The sequence below is a fragment of the Scyliorhinus canicula genome, chromosome 9 (assembly GCF_902713615.1).
Source record: "Scyliorhinus canicula chromosome 9, sScyCan1.1, whole genome shotgun sequence".
Taxonomy (NCBI): Eukaryota; Metazoa; Chordata; class Chondrichthyes; order Carcharhiniformes; family Scyliorhinidae; genus Scyliorhinus; species Scyliorhinus canicula.
The window spans coordinates 48,546,784-48,567,617 of record NC_052154.1 but is presented as its reverse complement, the minus strand read 5'-3'; the positions used below and the strand labels follow the sequence as shown (position 1 = coordinate 48,567,617).

At 45.9% G+C, this 20,834-nt stretch overlaps 1 protein-coding gene across 1 annotated transcript in view; it reads left to right on the top strand.

Annotated features, from left to right (window-relative positions):
• The window catches only part of LOC119971300 (NEDD4-binding protein 1-like), a 43,311-nt gene extending 25,968 nt beyond the window's left edge, over positions 1–17,343 (top strand). Inside the window, exons 6-7 of the mRNA XM_038806663.1 lie at positions 909–1,016; positions 16,337–17,343. Of these exons, the coding sequence (XP_038662591.1) occupies positions 909–1,016; positions 16,337–16,607 (379 nt within the window). The 3' untranslated portion in view covers positions 16,608–17,343. The remainder of the gene's footprint in view (positions 1–908; positions 1,017–16,336) is intronic.
• Positions 17,344–20,834: the final 3,491 nt, after the last annotated feature.

The window sequence follows — 20,834 nt, the reverse complement described above, 5'->3', positions numbered from 1 at the left end:
TAATTGGGATCAATAAAATCCTAGGCTTTTCATGTTTGAGTGAAATCCAGTAAAATGCTATAATGAAGATTAACTTCATTTTGATTTGAGGTTTTTTTAATATCTGGTGATTTAATGCAGATCTGTCCCATTAAATGCTTGACAAATTACATACATTGTTCATTCATCCAGTTTGTACTTTCGAACTGTAATGATGTACTGTTATGTAGTTTAGGAGATGTTTTCAAAACTGCACTATGTACATATCTATTCGCATTGATGAAGTAGCATCCACGTTCCTCAACTTAACAAACTATCTGATTAGATAGAAATTAGTGCTGGAGTTCACAGGTCCTACAATTTCATAGAATCATAGAATCCTTATAGTGCAGAAGGAGGCCATTCAGCCCATCAGGTCTGCACCAACCTTCTGATAGAATATTGCCCAGGCCCACTCCCCTGCCCCAACCCAATAGCCCCTTAACCTAATTATCTGGGCACCAAGGGTAAATTTAGCGTGGCCAATTCACCTAACCTGCACATCGTTAGACTGTGGGAGGGAACCGGAGCATCCGGAAGAAACCCATGCCGACATGGAGAGATTGTGTAAACTCACCACGGACAGTTGCCCAAGGCTGGAATTGAACCCGGATCCCTGGTGCTGTGAGGCAGCAGTGCTAACCACTCTGCCACCCTGCTGCTACAAAGTAAATTTACCACAAAGTGAAGTTTTAACCTGATTTGATTTCAAATTTAAGCAAATGATTGATATTGGATTAAGTTGTGTGATTTGAATGACTGAGCACCTCAATATTTGGAGCGAGAAATTAAGTTATTTTCCACAAATTCATCTGGAAATATTCTCTCAGTGATTTTATTTTTAGTATACATTTGTTTGGTAAGCTGTACACTATTTATTTATAAATTAGGTTACTACAGTTTACGTTTGTTGGAGACATATTCATGGTACCAGATGATCCCCTTGGGAGACATGGACCTGGATTGGAAGCTTTTCTGCATCATGCGGGTGCTTGCAGGTATTTGTTTCAAAGACACCATATGTCAAATGTTTATACTACGGGAACTGGTCACATTGTTTTATGACTTCTTCCACAATTCCATTTTTTTAAACCGGAAAAACAAGTCTTTTAGTATTTTTTTTTTGCTGAACTTCTGACTTCTTGTTGGGGTATAACTGTAGTGATCCTTTATGCTTGAATCTAGGTATTGTCAGTGGTGACAACTGTGGGAGTTTCAATTCTGTGCCCGTTGTTGGGGGTATAGGGTGGATACGTGGGTTTGAGTAGGGTGATCATGGCTCGGCACAACATCGAGGGCCGAAGGGCCTGTTCTGTGCTGTACTGTTCTATGTTATGTATTTCAGCAGGGAGCACTCCATGGGTTTTATTTGTCTTCCTCGGGTTCATATTTCAGCTCTGGCACATCTATTGTCAACAATACTGAATCAACGGTGTCCAAGGATAGAATATGGAACCTTCCTGTTTTTCATTGTGTAGCTGCTAAATGTTTCAACCAGCTGAGCCAATATGGAGTTGCATTCCATTTTTGTTATCATCTATGTTTGCTATATATTCTCAAGTCGGTTAGTATGCAGGATATAGCTCGACTCTGATGTAATGTACTGGATCCTCGGGAACCAGAGTAGCTTCATGAGTGTACTGCTAAACTACAAAAGTGCTTTGGATGTCCTAAACATGTGAACAATGGTTTATTAATGTCAAATATATTTTTTGATAGTTGAAGCAGTTATTTTTACCTCGCTCGCCAGTCCTAAATGAGCTTATTTGAATTATGTATATTGTCTGTTTTTTGCTTATTAAAGTTTTACATATTAACAAGCGATCAACAAGAATGCAAGCATCACAAACAAAGGAAAAGTAAATAATTAAACACTATACCTAAAACCCCTTACAGTTGACAGTGTCTAGTTCTTTAAAAAAGGAAATATACATTTAATTTCCTCTGCAGAGGCACTGGGTGGAATGGGAGCAGTATCCAATTCTAGGCTACCAGTGAGGCAAAGGTCTGAGGCCAGGTGAATCTGAAACTCCAAATGGCGATCAGCGGACATAGGGAGTAATTCCAACAAAGTATCCCTTACATGGTGCTAAAAATGAATGCCTAGAGGTCAGTGAGTCTGGGGCAGAACATATGTCGGATGGTCAGCTGAAGCGAGCAAACAGCGATCGCATCTGTTCTGAACATTCTAGGCATTTGAAATAAACCCACTCATCCTTGCCTTGGTCAAGTGTGTCCTATGTAGCACCTTGAATTGAATTAGGCTCAAGCAGGCATATGAAGGTCTGATGTTGACGCTGTCAAGGGCCTCTCTCCAAACTTTGCTGATGATTATAGGGCCCAGTTCACACTCTCATTTTGCCCTCACCCCATTTAGAGGGGAGGAATCAGGTGAGAGAATGTGGCTACATATCTGAGATAGACCCCCTACCAGGCTGAGCCAAGAATTGAATCCTTCAGCAAGGAGGATGGTGGAGCCAGAGACAAGGAAGGGAAAGCAGTATGAGAGAAATCGCAAACTTGACAGTAGCGAAAATTCCTAGAGTTTGGTAGCTGAGATTTGTCCGCTAACTCTCTCGAACTGGCAAACTTCCCTCAATGAACAGGTCACCAAAGTGCTCAAGTCCTTTTGATTTCCACGAGTTGTCCGTGTGTTGCTCTCTTCCCCCCCCCCCCCCCCCAAAGAAGGTAAGAAATGGTGATTACTACAGGGGCCAGTGAAGACAAGCAAGGACTTTAAAATATTGTCAAAACTGTTTCCAGATTCTGAGATAGACCATCACTGAGATCGAGGAGAATTTAGCGTAATTCAATTTATAGCCAGAAAAGGAGCCATGGTTTTTAAATATTTTTTGAAGGCATTTATGTATACATTAAACACAACCAACACAAAGAGTAAGAACAAACAGAAAACCTCATAGCAAATAAATAACTACCCGAACGCCAACCTCCCGGCCGTTCCCCTCCACCCATCCTGCCTTCCCTATTTTAATCCTATTATTTCCCCCACCCCCTTGCTGACAGCTTAATTTTTCTTGAAAAAGTCGATAAACAGCTTCCTTCTCCGAGCAATACCGTCAATTGACCCTCTTCCGGTGGACTTTTTAAAATAAATTTAGAGTACCAAATTCATTTTTTTCCAATTAAGGGGCAATTTAGCGTGGCCAATCCACCTAGCCTGCACATCTTTGGGTTGTTGGGGAGAAACCCATGCAAACACGGGGAGAATGTGCAAACTCCACACGGACAGCGACCAAGAGCCAGGATCAAACCTGGAACCTCGGTTCCGTGAGGCAGCAGTGCGCCTCTGACATAATGTCTGTGAACCCCTGCCAGAACCCTTTCATGCCCAAAACATGTGAACATTGTTTGTGGGCCCCTCCATGCACTGCCCACACCTATCCTCCAACCCCTCAAAGAACCTGAGCCAAAGACTTGACCAGCCCAACCTGGTTCAGTGACTGTGTTAAAGTTCCCTTCCCCTCCCAATCAACGGGTGCAAGTACATAGAACAGTACAGCACAGAACAGGCCCTTCGGCCCTCGATGTTGTGCCGAGCAATGATCACCCTACTCAAACCCACGTATCCACCCTATACCCGTAACCCAACAACCCCCCCTTAACCTTCCTTTTTAGGACACTACAGGCAATTTAGCATGGCCAATCCACCTAACCCACACATCTTTGGACTGTGGGAGGAAACCGGAGCACCCGGAGGAAACCCACGCGCACACGGGGAGGACGTGCAGACTCCGCACAGACAGTGACCCAGCCCCGGGAACCGAACCTGGGACCCTGGAGCTGTGAAGCATTTATGCTAACCACCATGCTACCGTGCTGCCCCCAGGTTCTTCCCCAGCTCCCGCCTCTGTTTAGGGCATAAACATTTACCAAGACCATTGGAATCCCCTCTAGTTTCCCACTCACCATCATGAGCCTTCCTCCCGAACCTGCCATTATATTTTCTACCTCAAACACTACCCGCTTTGGCGCTGCCACCCTTCCGCATCGTCATATCTAGTCCCGAATGGAAGACTTGCCCTACCCACCCTTTCCTTAGCCTAGGGCAACACGGTAGCACAGTGGTTAGCACAGTTGCTTCACAGCTCCAAGGTCCTATGTTCGATTCCCGGCTTGGGTCACTGTCTGTGCGGAGTCTGCACGTTCTCCCTGTGTGTGCGTGGGTTTCCTCCGGGTACTCCGGTTTCCTCCCACAGTCCAAAGATGTGCGGGTTAGGTGGACTGGCCATGTTAAACTGCCCTTGGTGTCCAAAAGGGTTAGGTGGGGTTACTGGAGATAGGGTGGAGGTGTGGACTTAAGTGGGGTGCTCTTTCCAAGGGCCGGTGCAGATTCGATGGGCCGAATGGTCTTCTGCACTGTAAACTTTATGAAATGTATCTATAATCTGATCTCCACTCTTCAAGTGCGTTTCTTGCAAAAAGGCCATATCCGCTGTCAAGCTCCTCAAGCGAACACACATGACCGTTCGACTGGCCTATTCAGCCCCTCGTTCCATGTGAGCTGCCTGGTTGAGGTGGCTCCCCATCCCTTTCCGCTGCCAATTAACCATATCCCTTCTTGGACCATTCCTCCGGCCCTGGTCACATGACCCCGAGGCCCACCCTCGGATGTCCACCGCTGCTGTCTCCCTTCTTGCTGTGCCTTAGCAGCCTCCCCTTTGTCAGCAGCTCCCCCCCCCCCCCCTTAAACAATACAACACTCCTATCCCCCTCTATTTTGCCAACCACCTGCTCACTCCCCCCCACTGCCTTCCTGTTAACTAACTCGCCCAGCTAGCCTGGCAGCCTGCATCCATAGCACCAAATCTCCTCCCACCCTCCACCTCGCTTTAAAACTCCATAGCATGAAATACGAAAAAGGTGTGCTCACCCTCCACATTCCCTCGGCATCCCACCACAGAACCCCACAAAAACAAAGTAGTTCTCCCCTAACCAACAACCCAGAAACCATAAAACGAAAAGACAGAGAACCAATACCTTCTCACACTTCCTCCAGAGTTCAATGTTCTCCCTCTCCTGCCAGTTTATTATCTCTTAGAAACTCAATTGCCTCCTCTGGTGTCCCACAATAATGCTCATGGCCGTTGTAATTCACCCAGCGGTGGGCCAGGTACAGCAACCCAACCTTCACCCACTTCTTGAATGGCACTGCCCTGACTCGGTTAAACCCGGCTCTCCTCTTGGCCAGTTCCGCACCAATTCCTGGTACACCCGGATCTCACTACCTTCCCAGCTGCTCCTACTCGTCTGCCTGGCCCACCGGAAAATCATCTTGTTGAGGAATTGGTGGACCCGAACCACCTTTGGCCTCGGCGGCTTGTTCGCCTGTGGCTTCCTCTTCAGCGCCCTATGCGGCCGGGCAAAGGCCCCCTCCCCCTTCTGCTCCTCCAGCATCTTGGCTACATAGAGCCAGTGTCCGCTCCTTCGATCCCCACTGGCATCCCAATAATTCTTAAATTTTGTCTCCGGGAACGGTTCTCCAGATCCTCCACCTTTACCTTTAGCCGCTTCTGGGTCTCCCACATCATCCCAGTCTCGGCCGCCAACGAGCTAAGCTGCTCCTCATGCTCCGCCATCGCCTCCTCCACTTTCTGAATCGCCTGGTCCTGGGTCTCCAGCCTCTGCTCCACCCGATCGATCCCTGGTTTTAGCGGCTCTACCACCTGGGCATCCCTCCTCTGCCGGCTGAAATTCTCATTTACGAAGTCCACCAGCTGCTCCATAGACCATTGGACTGGTAGAACCGACCCTTTACCCTCCGCCATCTTCACCTGCAGCGCACACAGAATTTCTTGCTCCAACAGCTCCTTCCTTCTTGACCCACTTTTGGTCCGTGAATCCAATTCCCGACACCATTAATGTTGCTTTATTTTCCTCCACCACCTCTACACCTTTTTCCACCAAATATCCGCTCAGCAAACTGGGAAAAGGACAGGAAAAAACATCTCGAGCGGGAGCTGCCAAACGTGTGACATTTAGTTTAAGAACATAGAACATACAGTGCAGGAGGCCATTCGTCCTATCGAGTTTGCACCGACCCACTTAAGCCCTCACTTCCACCCTATCCCCATAACCCTCCCGAACAGGTGCTGGAATGTGGCGACTAGGGGCTTTTCACAGTAACTTCATTTGAAGCCTACTTGTGACAAGCGATTTTCGGAACTCACCTACCATTTTTTCGGACACTAAGGGCAATTTAGTATGGCCAACCCACCTAACCTGCACATCTTTGGACTGTGGGAGTGATGCTCGATCAATGACTCCAGAAGCGAGATTGGACGACAATTGACAGGCTTTATTGTACTAGATGTTTCCCCCAGCAGCGCAGGTACAGAATCCAGCAGCTGGGGAGACACAGGCTCTTATACTCCGCCTTACTGGGCGGAACCAGCAGGCAGGCTTCACCAATGATATAGCAGTCATGGGTACCTCCCACACCAATGTCTCACAGTGTTATCCAGGGTACCGTAATACCCCTAATACCGACTAACTCATTCACCCCCTGTTTTTAAAAAAAAAAAGAGTCCGGCGGGGTGGTGGTCTCGCGTTATACAGTGGTTGAGGTTATGGTGGTACCCGGTATACATTAGCAGAGTGTTTTGCCTCGTTACATGTCGCAACTATTTACGGTATTTATTTGCAGTCAGAATGAAGCAATTAGTCGATCGGGGCCCTGGTCGTCCTCTGCGATCGTCGCAGCTTTGGCGGTGATGCAGGCACCGGCTTGGGCATCCATGGCTCCGGGAGCATGGCTTCGGCTTCTTCGGCAGCTTCATCACCCCTGGATGGGACCAGTGGGGGGACCTATCCACTTGGGAAGGGGGCGGCTGTGGGGTGCACCGGTGGGAGGGAGGGGAGTGGTGGGGGTGTGGGTGGGGATCCAACGGGCGGCAGGTCCCGAAGGGAGACCGTATCCTGTCGGGGTTCGCCACGTAGGCGTATTGAGGGTTAGCGTGAAGGAGGCAGACACTCTTGACCAATGATCCGACTTGTGCGCCCGCACGTGTTTGCGGCGCAGGATGGGGCCAAGAGCTGCCAGCCAGGTTGGGAGCAAGGTCCCGGAGGAGGACTTCCTAGGGAAAACAAGGAGACGTTCGTGAGGTGTTTGGTTGGTTGTGGTACACAGCAGTGATCGGATGGATTGGAGAGCATCAGGCAGGACCTCCTGCCAGCGGGAGACTAGGAGATTCCTGGACCGTAGGGCCAGTAGGCAGTCTTCCAGACCGTTCCGTTCTCCCTCTCTACCTGTCTGTTTTCCCAGGGGTTGTAACTGGTCGTCCTGCTCGAGGCAATGCCCTTGCTGAGCAGGAATTGACGCAGTTTGTTGCTCATAAAGGAGGAACCCCTATCGCTGTGTATGTAGGCGGGGAAACCGAACAGTGTAAAGATACTGTGGAGGGCTTTTATGACGGTGGCTGTGGTCATGTCGGGGCAGGGGATAGCGAATGGGAACCGGGAGTACTCGTCAATCACATCCAGGAAGTACGTGTTGCGGTCGGTGGAGGGGAGGGGCCCTTTGAAGTGTTGAAAGGGACAGGAAGCCTTTATCAGGTGCGCTTTCTCTGGTCTGTAGACGTGTGGCTTGCACTCCGCGCAGATTTGGCAGTTCCTGGTGGCGGTCCTGACTTCCTCGATGGAGTAGGGCAGGTTGCGGATCTTGATGAAATGGAAGAATCGAGTGACACCCGGGTGGCAGAGGTCCTCATGGAGGGCCTGGAGTCGGTCCACTTGTGCATTGGCACATGTGCCGCGGATAGAACATCAGGAGGCTCGTTTAGCATCCCGGGATGATACAAGATCTCATAGTTGTATGTGGAGAGCTCGATCCTCCACTGTAAGATCTTATCGTTCTTTATCTTGTCCCACTGTGCATTATCAAACATGAAAGCAACCGACTGTTGGTCCGTGAGGAGAGTGAATCTCCTGCCGGCCAGGTAATGCCTCCAATGCCGCATAGCTACTATGGCCTGGGCCTCCTTTTCAACTAAGGAACGGCGGATTTCTGAAGCATGGAGGGTGCGTGCAAAGAAGGCCACGGGTCTGCCCGCTTGGTTGAGGGTGGTCGTCAGAGCTATGTCGGACGCGTCACTCGCAGCTTGGAAGAGAAGGGATTCATCGATTGCATGCATCATGGCCTTTGCAATGTCCACTTTGATGCGGCTGAGGGCCAGGAGGGCCACTGCCGACAGGGGAAAAACCGTGGACAGGATTAGTGGGCGTGCCTTGTCCGCATAGTTGGGGACCCACTGGGCATAATATGAAAAAAATCCCAGGCATTGTTTCAGGGCCTTGGAACAGTGCGGGAGGGGAAACTCCATGAGGGGGCACATGCGTTCGGGATCTGGGCCTATAACTCCATCATGCAGTACGTAGCCGAGGATGGCTAGACGGTTGGTGCTGAACACGCATTTGCCCTTGTACATTAGATTAAGGATTTTTGCGGTATGGAGGAATTTTCGGAGGTTGGTTTCATGGTCCTGCTGGTCGTGGTCGCAGATGGTGACGTTATCGAGATACGGAAACGTGGCCCACAAGCCGTACCGGTCAACCATTCGGTTCATCTCCCGTTGGAAGACCGAGACTACATTTGTGACACCAAAGGGAACCCTTAGGAAGTGGTAGAGTCGTCCATCTGCTTCGAATGCAGTGTATTTGCGGTCACTAGGGCGGATGGGGAGCTGATGGTAGGCAGATCTCAGATCCACCGTGGAAAAGACCTTGTATTGTGCAATCTGATTGACCAAATCAGATATGCGGGGGAGAAGGTACGCGTCGAGCTGCTATACCTGTTGATGGTCTGACTATAATCGATGACCATCCTATGCTTCTCCCCGGTCTTTACATCCACTACTTGAGCTCTCCAGGGACTGTTGCTAGCCTCGGTAATGCCTTCCTTCAGTAACCGCTGGACTTCTGACCTAATGAAGGTCTAGTCCTGAGCACTGTACCATCTGCTCCTGGTGGCGACAGGTTTGCAATCCGGGGTGAGGTTCGCAAAAAGGGAAGGTGGCTCGACCTTTAGGGTCGCAAGGCTGCAGACAGTGAGGGGGGTATAGGGTCGCTGAATTTAAAAGTTAATCTTTGGAGGTTACATTGGAAATCTAACCCTAGGAGCGTGGCAGCGCAGAGGTGAGGGAGGACATAGAGGCGGAATTTTTAAAATTCCCTTCCCTGGACCGTGAGTTCGCTACGCAGAACCCTTTGATCTCTACAGAGTGAGACCCAGAGTTTTGATGGGAAGAGAACAGTGTCTTACCGTGTCGGGGTGTATGAAGCTCTCTGTGCTCCTGGAGTCGATCAGGCAGGATGATATATGCCCATTGATGAGCACGGTCGCGGTCGAGGCCGAGACTGCTCCAGGGTCACCGAGGCAAGTCGTGGCAAAAGCTGGAAGTTTTCTTCAGGCAAGGTGTGGTCATCCGAATCGGGGTCCTGAGACTCCAGCCAAGATGGCGGCGCCCACTGGTCGCACATGGCTGAGGATGTGCAAGATGGCGCCGCCCATCCGTCGCATGTAGTCCCTGGGGAGTAAGATGGTGGCGCCTGGGGCCCGCACGTGGCTCTGGGAAAGGAAGATGGCGGCGCCCGCTGGCCACACATGGCTTGTGGAGAAGGTTGGGGTGGTGGTCCCAGTTCGCCCTCCAGAGACCGCGGCGACCGCCCGGGCCTGACATACCGCCACAAAATGGTCCTTTTTGCCGCACCCTTTGCAAGTGGAGGAGCGGGCCGGGCAGAGCCGGCGGGGGTGCTTGGCTTGTCCGCAAAAATAGTAGTGGGGCCCCCCGGGGTTGCCTGGTAGTCGTGCAGCACAAGCTTGCGGAGGGGTGGGTGATGCATCGGAATCGGCTGCGGCGGGGGGGTGGGGGGTTCCACGCTACCCAAGGGGATGCCGCGCGGTCGGGGACATACGCGCGGGTGTTTCGGGAGGCCACATCCATGGAGCTAGCAAGGGCCCATGCCACCTTGAGGCTTAGTGTCTCTTTTTCTAGCAGCCGCTGGCGGATTTGGGAGGACAGCATACCTGCAACAAATGCGTCCGGGATCAAAACCTCTGTGTGGTCACTGGCTGAAACTTGTGGGCAGTCACAGTTATTACCTAACACCAGGAGCACACGGTAGAATTCCTCCAGTGATTCCCCGGGGATTTGCTGCCTTGTCACAAGCAGATATTGGGCGTAGACCTGGTTTACTGGGCGAATATAGTGTCCTTTCAACAGGGCCATCGCGGCCTCGAAATTGTCCGCATCCTCGGATGAGGGTGTAGATATCCGGGCTCACCCTCGAGTGAAGAACTTGCATCTTCTGGTCCTCCGTGGGTGCAGCTGTGGCCGTCCTGAGGTACCCGTTGAAGGTCGCCAGCCAGTGTTTGAAGGTCGCCGCTGCGTTTGCCGCGTGGGGGCTGAGTTGCAGACACTCTGGCTTGATTCGGAACTCCATTCTTTAAAATCTAGTACAATAAATTGATGCTCGATCAATGACTCCAGAAGCGAGATTCAATGACAATTGAAGGCTTTATTGTACTAGATGTTTCCCCCAGCAGCGCAGGTACAGAATGCAGCTGCTGGGGAGACACAGGCTCTTATACTTCACCTTACTGGGCAGAACCAGCCGGCAGGCTTCACCAATGATATTACAGTCTCGGGTACCTCCCACACCAATGGTCTTACAGCATTATCCAGGGTACCGTAATACCCCTTATACCGACTACCACAGGGAGGAAATCTGAGAACCCGGAGGAAACCCACGCAGACACGGGGAGAACGTGCAGACTCAGCACAGAAGTGTTTTCATTATGCCATTGATGGAAGGAGTTGAATCTATAATATATAAAAGTAGGTAATCTACATAAAGAGATACCCGGTGTTCCATCCCATCTCGATTAATGCCCCTCCATTAAATAGACGTTCTCAAGGCTATACAGAGCGGCTCTATTGCCAGGGTGGAGAAAAGTGGGCAGCCATGCCTCGTGCCCCTATTTAAGGCGGAGTAGTCTGAATATGAAGTGCTCAAGTGAACGCTGGCCGTAGGGGCATAACAAGCGGATCCAAGAGCCAAATTTACGGCTGAATCCAAATCTTCCAAGAATCTCAAGTAAATAGTCCCATTCCACCCTCTCAAATCCTTTCTCAGTGTCTAGAGATACGATTACCTCTGGCTGGGTTACAGGGGAGGGGGAAAGAATAACATTTAAAAAGCGACGTATACTGGCTGATAATTGACGGCCCTTTACAAAACTTGTTTGATCCTCCAAAAGTGTACCTGGAAGGCAAGACTCCAACCAAAGCAGCAGAACCTTAGCGAGCAGCTTAGTGTCCCCGTTTAAAAGCAAGTTGTGTCAGTATGGACCACACTCGGCCGGATCCCCCACCCCCACCCAAGGACGGCCTTAAGGAAGGGGAGATTGAGTTGGACCTATTTAAATTGATGTGGTCGTGCGGTGGATAGGCGCTCGCGAAAAATTTTTTAGCGGCCAGCAAAGCAGTATTCAGTCTCCGGCGTGGCTGTTGAGTGACTCCAGCAACAGATGAACAAAGTGTGGGGCAGAAATTACAGAAAAGTCAGAAATTACAATTGCTGAGTACTCAGCCACTACTACCGAAGGAAGGAGAGCCTAATATAAAATGAAAAAAATCAATGCGGGAATACTCATGGTGGACATGAGAAGAGAAAAAGGAGAAATCCCTGTCATCCGGGAGCAAACAGCACAAGGGATCTAACCCCCCCCCGACCAGAACATCTGAGCCATAAATGAAGAAAAAGTCCTGGCCATCCCAGATGGGACAAAGGATTTGGGTTTGGCAGGTAGCTGCAAACCATTACATGATTGGAGTCAGCCGCAGTCTGAAGAAAAAAGAATTGTACTCTTATCAACTAAAATCGCCATGCAACTGCTATTGAAACTGGATTAAAAATCTTTCCCAACCCAACCTTTGAGTAGCCTGGTCTTATCCTGAATGTGTAAATGGGTTTCATTTTTTAGGCTCTCAACCGTTTTACAAGTAATCATTCGGATTTGTCTCCCACCACCGTTCAACCCAGCGTTAGACATTCCGAAGGAAAGATATAAAACCAGGGACACAGCTAAGACGAAGCAAGAAGTTCCACCCAAGATGGTCACCAAGCCAAGTCAGATGACTCAATAAAGAGGGACCAGCAGATACCGTCAGCAAACTAAAACCCACCCCAAAAACGGCAATTGAGTACAAACACACCCAAATGTAAATGGAACGGTGACAAACAATCTAAAGCCTACAATTGACAAAACATAACTAAACACAAATTCTAAGCTTCTTTTCAAAACTATTATGCGCCGCAGAAAACCCTCTAATACCACTCCCATTAACTAACACACCTTGTTAGCAGAGAGACTCCCAACTGGAGAGTAAAAACTTATTTAACTTAATGCTACACTGTCGACTGAAGTCAGGACAAATGATAATGAAAAGAGAAATGGAAAAATAGGTTAATGTAAGGAACAAACGGCAGAAAACTCCCAACTATAACTAAGGGCATCGAGGATACACCTAAACAACGAACATGAAAATAAACAAATTAGAAAGTGCCTGTACACCAAGACATATAACAGATTAAACAGAGAGCAACTTGTGCTTCTAGGAAAAGGACTCAACATCTCACAGTGAGTCAAACAAGTGCCCTTTTTCTCGGAGCGCTAATCAAATGCAAGCTGGATAAATCATCCCGATCTTGAATCCACTCTTGTTCAGGATGAATTTCACTGTATTAAAAGCTGCTCTTTTCTTAGCTCGGTCTGCACTCAGTGACCTTCCCACGTAAAATCCTGGTGCTCCCTTGTCCAAAGAAGAACCAACTCCTCTTTGAAACTATGAAAACTTGCGATCACAGCATGAGAAGGATCTCCAGAATGAGGCTTCGGTCAAAGTGGGCAATGGGCCCGGTCTACATCTTGGGGAGAGGGGGGGAAACTAATCGAATGGGGTGCATGGTCTCTTCAATTGATCTTTTAAGATCCACCAACAAGTTTTGTCCATGTTTATCACACTCGACCGCCAAGACTTTGGTAAGAGCTTCGGCCTAGTGGAGTGATTGGAGAAAAAGTTGCCTCCGCCATTTACTTCCAGTTGATCTCTGAGGCTTCAGAGTCAGTAGACGGGATACGCACTAATTTTTTTTTCGTAGAGATGAGAGAACTCTATAGAGCCAAATTTCAGAATTTTTGTGAGACGCTAAAGACCCGTGGCACAAGGGAAAAGGGTAAAAAGGCCGAGTTTCCAACGGACACCACCTGTGCATATCTTCCCCTCACATCGTGTCACCGGAAGTCACCATAATTGTCTCTTCTATATTGTTTTGGCTAAATCTCTCTTGTAATTTTTTTCTGGCCTTTCTTAAAACAAAATTTTTTTTGTAAATTTCTTATATTCAGTTATAATTAATTTATCTACTGTGTAAGTGTGCTTTTTATTTGGTTTAATATCTAATCTACTTATTCACCTGTAAAACTTCAGTCTTCAGCTCATTCACATTTATCTTTGCTGAGATATATTTGATTTATAGCTTTTGCATTTCTACTTTTTGAAGTTTTCATGGTGCGAGTGTGATATATCTGTGCTTTGGTTAATATATCTTGTGTGCCACCACACTATATATTATGCGACAGAAATTTAAAACTGAGCTTCATGCGTGCAGTAAATCCAATCTTTATTCAGTCAGTTTCGCAATTATCGCTTATCAAGTCAGTTTGCTTGCAAGTACAGAGTTTTTAAAGTTTGTTTTGTCCAAGCAAATACAGATGACTGAGTTAAATTCAATACAAATTACAGCTCTTGATGATTTCTTCAAATTAAAATACACGATACAGAGAAGTTGAAAATAAATAAAATGGCATCTTCAGAGCAAAGCGCAGGAAATAGTTAAAGTAAAGATGATTCGGGAATAATTTGCTCATAATCTGCACCTATTTTTAAGGTGATTGCTATTGCTAATGTTATGTCCCTTTCTGTCCGTGATTGGGTCATAACAATTATAGTTTGTTTTATTCGATAGAAATGACTGTCCATCAAATTTTTAGTATGGGGTGACTGCATCATTTTATTCCCACCACTCTTTATCAATTCTCATGACCACTGAACTAGGAACTTTGCCCAGATGCATATAGTAACAAATGTGTAACGAATGGGTGTCTGGAGTTTTAATCTGATCATTCTCATGGTATTCAGCAGTTTCACTGCCTTGAACTGTGTGACCTTTAGTGAAGCCATTTTGAGCCTCAATCACTTTAAAAAGCCATTTTGATTTTGAAGCATTTCTTCCTTATAAACTTATATATTAAAACTAAATTTCTATCAGAGTGGTAACCTTGAATAAAGCGATTTTACAGTATACCACATAAAATGCACTCTGAAGAGAGCAGATGTTACCTTAAAAAACAGCTCCTTCGAAAAATCAGTAGGTCTTGCATTTTGGGTAGCACACTGCCCGTTGTCTGGAGAAATGACTGGAACAGCTGAAAGAGGAAATACATAGTGAAGAATGGGAATATGGGTGGGATCTTATTGCAGATTGGTCAGGCTATTGTGCTTGTAATAGGTTTCTGCCTGTTAATGTTCTTCCTGTTGATTGGAAAACTGCCAAAAGGATAGTAATGTGTTTGTTGAATAAAGATAGCCAGATGTCAGTGATGAGAAGGTGTTTCTCATGGCTACCTTTACATGAATCATCGTCATTAGCTTTAATTTCATTTTCAGTATTCAAAACTTGCTTTGTGAAACAATGTTACAGGGAGTTAGAACACTTTGAGGATCTCAGTCTGAATCCAGCCTGTAGTTACCTTCGATAAATGCAAACCCTGCTTGAAATTAATTTGGAAAGTCTCAACCAATCCTATGAACATTGGCTCCTCTTAATATTCAATGGCCTTACCAATGTTAGATTCCTCACCATCAACAAAAACTTAACCGGACCAGCCATATAAATACTGTGGCTACAAGAACAGGTCAGAGCTTAGATGTTCTGCAGCAAGTGATTCACCTCCCAGCTCATTAACCTTTCCACTAACTACAAAGCATAATAAGTCAGGAGTGTGATGGAATATTCGACATTTATCTGAATGAGTGCAGCTACAACAACATTCAAGCTGAACATCATCCTGGACAAAGCCTGCTTGATTCCACTTCTCTCTATCATCAGCGCAACCGACTGTTGTGTGTAGTATATACAAGATGTTCTGTAGCAACGCACCAAGGTTTCTTTGAAAGCAGCTCCCAAATTTGTGACAACAGCTGCCTAGAAGTACAAGGGTAGCATGGGAGTGCCACCATTTCCAATTTCCTCTCCAGCTTTCACTCCATTCTGAATTGGTAACATACCACCATTTCTTCATTGTTGCTGGGTCAAAATCCAAAACCCCCCCTGCAACTGCACTTCACATGAACTGCACTGGTTAAAAGAGGCAGTTTATCACTACCTTCTCATGGACAATTAGGGATGGGAATTTAATGTTGGCCTTGTTAGCAATGTCCACATCTGTGAATAAATGAAAATATAGTTTCTAGCAAGAGAAAAGAAAGGAGGCAACACCTTGGAAATGTTTGCCATGGAAGCTAAAGTTATATGTCCAGATATTCCAAATTACTGGAAAATTAAATATCTTTTGAAAGTGTGCCTGGCAACAGTCTTGTTTTCCAAATTCAGCTTGTATTTTTGTTTTCATATTCTAGGAAGCATGCTGACTGTCTTTATTGGTGGTGTTCCAGTGGCAGAACTGCCACACACTAGGTAGTGTGTCAGTGGTATTCCAGCACAGCGAGTGGAGGTGATGGGGGAAATCTCTTAAACACTTTCAGCAGCTGGGTAGTGAGTAGACACAGTGGCGGGTTGCATTAAAAATGGTTCCAGAATGTCTTGCTGGAGCTATAGAGCCTAATGCCACTCCAGAAAGAGCAGGGTGGTGTCACGTGGTGAATCATTGAACAGATATGTTGGCTAACTTGAAGCTGAATGTTTTCACTTCACCAATCATGTCACTGTTTTCAAAATTGCGCAGCCTTGACAGAATTTCATGCAAGTCTATTTAACAGGATATTGGACTTTACATTCAGATATGTGAAAGCAGTTCATAGTATTACAATTTAGATGGTGACTCTGTGATAACAAATGCAGTTGAAAAGGGGTCTCCAACCTAAAGAGTTTGAAATCATGCTCATATAAAAACAGCTGAATATATGGTGATATAATCCATAATAGAGCAAATTGCACTTCCAGCAATTCTTTGAACTAAAATTAATGCCCTTTTCGCATTTCTTTTCTTGATTTTTAGGAATTTACCAGAGAGGGCAAATGTAATGCCTGGTCAAAATATGCCATTTACAGCAGCACCTGCCATTTTGCCGTTTATCATGAGACAACCTATGATCCCACCTTTCCGATCGAAAGAGGAGACTGAACAGCTTAAACAAGAGTTGTTGAAGATATTTCCTGAATTCAGACAAAGGCAGAAAATTGATCGAATTCTAGCAGCACACCCACATATGAGAGACCCTAATGCACTGTCTGCAATGGTGCTGGATCAAGAAGAAATCGCCCTGTAATAGATCTTGAAATGTTCATATTTACAATTTGTCGTCTTTGGGTACTAAATCTAACTGCACAGTTGACCGATTGTAGAGGGGTACGGCTCTTCTTCAAAGCACCATCCATGATTCCTTGTCTCTGAGTTTGGGCAGAAGTTGACCTTTTAACCAAAAATATTGAGGTTTTGGCCCAGTCAATGATTGGGGTATTACCAAGTGACAAAAAAAACTGCCACCAGTCTTGTCTCTGGGAATACTTTCAGCTCACATGTCCTACTTCGACAGCTGAGTCAAACATGTGTTTTTATTTCATTTGCCTCTTCTCCATCACAGGCGCGTGATGATGGAAATAACTTGTACAGGGTGGGAAAATGTGATTTTGTTCTTCGATTTACCTTGGATCTGAAGAAATATTTAGAAAATAGGTTTTTAGCAATAGATTTGCAAATACAGAATATTTGTTTTGAAGTTCATTTAAAGGCGAGCCAGTGTATAAACTAGGTAACATTTTATTTAATTACTGGCTACAAGAACATGTAAATAGTACGAAAAATATATATTTTTGTTCCCATATTCAAGTGTAAATTTCAAAACAAAATTCTTGGATTGGTTAACTACACTTTTTGAGAAGGTATTTTGTTAAACAGAAGCTGGCTGGTAATACTGTAGCTGTAGACGTTGAAGAAGTGCTGAAAACGAATTGATCACTACTGAAATGCCTGAAATCAGATTAAATTTATACTTTAATACTTTGTTTTCTAGTATGCTACTCCTTATTTCTCAACCGGTTTCTAAAATATAGCATTTCCCAGTATTCTTGTTGTCAGTAGACAGGAGGAAACTGGTAATCTAATCAAGGGATTCCTTGATCATTCTGCACATTGAACCAGTAATGAGAGCCGCACAGATTATGATTCCCTGATCATTGCTGCATTAACTGATCACATCTGTGGGCTCATGTAAATAAGAGCCACTTTGTGGTAACAGAGAGTGGGTAAGTTTGTGAATTGTAGCTTGAGAAGGAAGCTTCTTCGAAATTATGGGGAAAAGGTAGAAAACTGGGAACATCTTGAGAGCTCTTGAGAATGACCTACCATTACCATTGGGGCAGCACGGTAGCATTGTGGATAGCACAATTGCTTCACAGCTCCAGGGTCCCAGGTTCGATTCCGGCTTGGGTCACTGTCTGTGTGGAGTCTGCACATCCTCCCCGTGTGTACGTGGGTTTCCTCCGGGTGCTCCGGTTTCCTCCCACAGTCCAAAGATGTGCAGGTTAGGTGGATTGGCCATGATAAATTGCCCTTAGTGTCCAAAATTGCCCTTGGTGTTGGGTGGGGTTACTGCGTTATGGGGATAGGGTAGAGGTGTTGACCTTGGGTAGGGTGCTCTTTCCAGGAGTCGGTGCAGACTCGATGGGCCGAATGGCCTCCTTCTGCACTGTACATTCTATGATTACAAATTATTGTATTTCAGAAGATGAGTAATGTGTATTGGATTATGATTTTACTTTTCTGAGCAGACTGGATTATTGAGATGTTATATGGATTTAATATACTTTGCATCCAATAGGATGCTGGTCTGAATGGTTTCTGGAAGCAGCATTTTATATAATGCCTTTCATCAATTGTAAAATTGTTACTTAAAGTTTGTAAATAATTTGTAAGCACTGCTTTCCCTATTAACTAACAGGTGCTAAAATTAGAAACATTCAAGCCTTTTTTCAGTAACTTCTATGAAAACAATGCTGTTGCTTCAAATGACAGCCTATGCTCTGGCTATTCATTGAATTTTTGTATATTTGATCTGAAACTGAAGCATTCGATAACATTTTTATCTTAAAAGTTAAAATATCACTGCTAATTTTGCAGTCTTGTACAAATGCCATACTTTACAATTCAGCAAGTTTAACTTGTATCCTCCATGGGTAAAGTAAATTTAACGTATTTGAGTAAGATCCAGTGCTTCCTTCTCTGTTTTATAGTTGGGCTGCTAGATGCTCCTTTATGGGCAGTTGTCCCTCCAACACTTTTATCAGGAATTTACTGAATCAACCAAACAAAATTCCAGATCATCTTTGACTCTTAAAGTATTAAGTGTCCATTTCTGTGACCCAACCCAGCCCAAATCTTTTAATATTGTTTACATGGAATGACATAGACATAGAATCCCAACAGTGCAGAAGGAGGCTATTCAGCCCATCAAGTCCTCTGAAAGAACACCTTACCTCTGCCCACTTACTGCCCCATCCCTGTAACCCCACCCAACCTTTGGACACCAAAGGCCAGTTTAGCCTGGTCAATCCAGCCAACCTTCACATCTTTGGACTGTGGGAGGAAACTGGATCATGCGGAAGAAACCCGCGCAGATATTGGGAGAACGCGCAAACTCCACACAGTCACCCAAGGTCGGAATTGAGCCCAGGTCCCTGGCACTGTGATGCAGCAGTGCTAACCACTGTCACTGTGCCGTCTTTAATTTTATTTGAGAATGCCTGATCTTGTGCTCCGTAGGACTAAGAAACCAACTTTGTTGCTACTTTAAAGATTTTTCTATTGTTGCTACTCTCATCCTCAAATAATAATTGAGAGGTTGTCACAACGAGGATGTAATGAGTCACATTTTGTAAATCCAGTTGATTATTTCAAGGATTTGCAGTACAATATTTTATACACCGCTTTTTAAAACATATCCAAAGATAATTGGCAGTCAAAAATTATGGGATTATTAAAATTATTACAAGAACACCATTTCTAATGGGGCTCAATTTGAATACCCAATATGGAACAGGACATTAAGATTACAGTACGTTTACAAATTTCAATGTAATTTGTTGAAAGCATGCAGTTCACCATTGACTTCTAACCTGGATGAATCTGATATGCAAACTCCAATCATATTTTGACTAACTGGTGCATAGAAAGAGTTTTGAGCTGATTTGTCCAACACTTGGCCCTTGGCCACTATCTGGCATGCCAGGCCCCTCTCTCTGGTCCACATACCCATGTTTAAAATGTCAGTAAGTGAGTTTGAAGATGTTCCGGAGAACTGCTCCTCCAGTCACGCAATTTCTCTCCTGTATTTTTGCTTGTCAGGATAACTAGTAAGTAAATCAGTAAATTTGGGAGAGAACCAGTCTCTGATTGGAGGAGCAGTTTTCTTCACTGAGGCCTGGAAATATGACCCCAAGACAGTGGCGAGTGCTGGAGAGAGGTTTTTGGGATAGGAAGGGAAGGTGGCTGCTGGGCAGGAACAAGTGAGCGGGTGCCTGTTGGGGGGTGAATGAAATTGGCTGCTGGTGTGTGCAAGTGAGAGAGGGCGTATGAGAGCAAGAGTGTGTGTGTCTATGTGAGAGGGAGAGAGTCTGGCTCACTCCCAGTCTCAGGGTTCCCACTCACCCTCACCCCCACATTTGTCAGAACATAAGAATTAGGAGCCGGAGTAGACAAGTCAACCCCTGCAGCCTGCTCCACCATTCATACAATCATGGCTGATCTAATCTCACCTTCCTGCCTGCACCACATAACTCTTCATCCTGCTAATAATAAAAACCTATCACCTCAAATTTGTTTAGTGTTCCGGCGTCCACAGCAATCTTGGGTAGAGAATTCCACAGATTTATGGCCCTTTGAAATAATTTATCCTCATCTCTGTTTTAAATTTGGTGCCCTTATTCTAAAACTGTGACGTCCCGTTCCAGAATGTTGGACAAGGGAAACATCTGCTCTACGTCTATGCTTTCAATCCTCTTTAACATCTTAAATACCTTAATTTGATCTCTTCTCATTCTTCTAAATTCCAATGTGTATAGGCTCAATTTCCTCACAAGACAAGTCCTTCATCCCTGGAATCAATCTAGTGAACCTTCTCTGAACCGCCTCTTATGTATTTACGTCCTTAAACAGGGGGACCCAAGCTGTGCTCAGTACTCCAGTGCCCTCTCACCAATGCCCTACATAGTTGCTTCCATCAGCAATGAACACCAAAATTCAATTTGCCTTCAAACGCAGGTGGCATGGTAGTTAGCACTGCTGCCTCACAACGCCAGGGAGCAGGGTTCAATTCCAGCCTTGGATGAACCCTGTGTGTAGTTTGCATGTTCTCTCAGTATCTGCATGGGTTTCCTCTGGGTGCTCTGGTTTCCCCTCAGTCCAACGATGTGCAGGTTAGGTGGATTGGCCATGTTAAAATTGCCCCTTAGTGTCCAACGGTTAGGTGGAGTTATGGGGTTAGAGCGGGGGAGTGGGC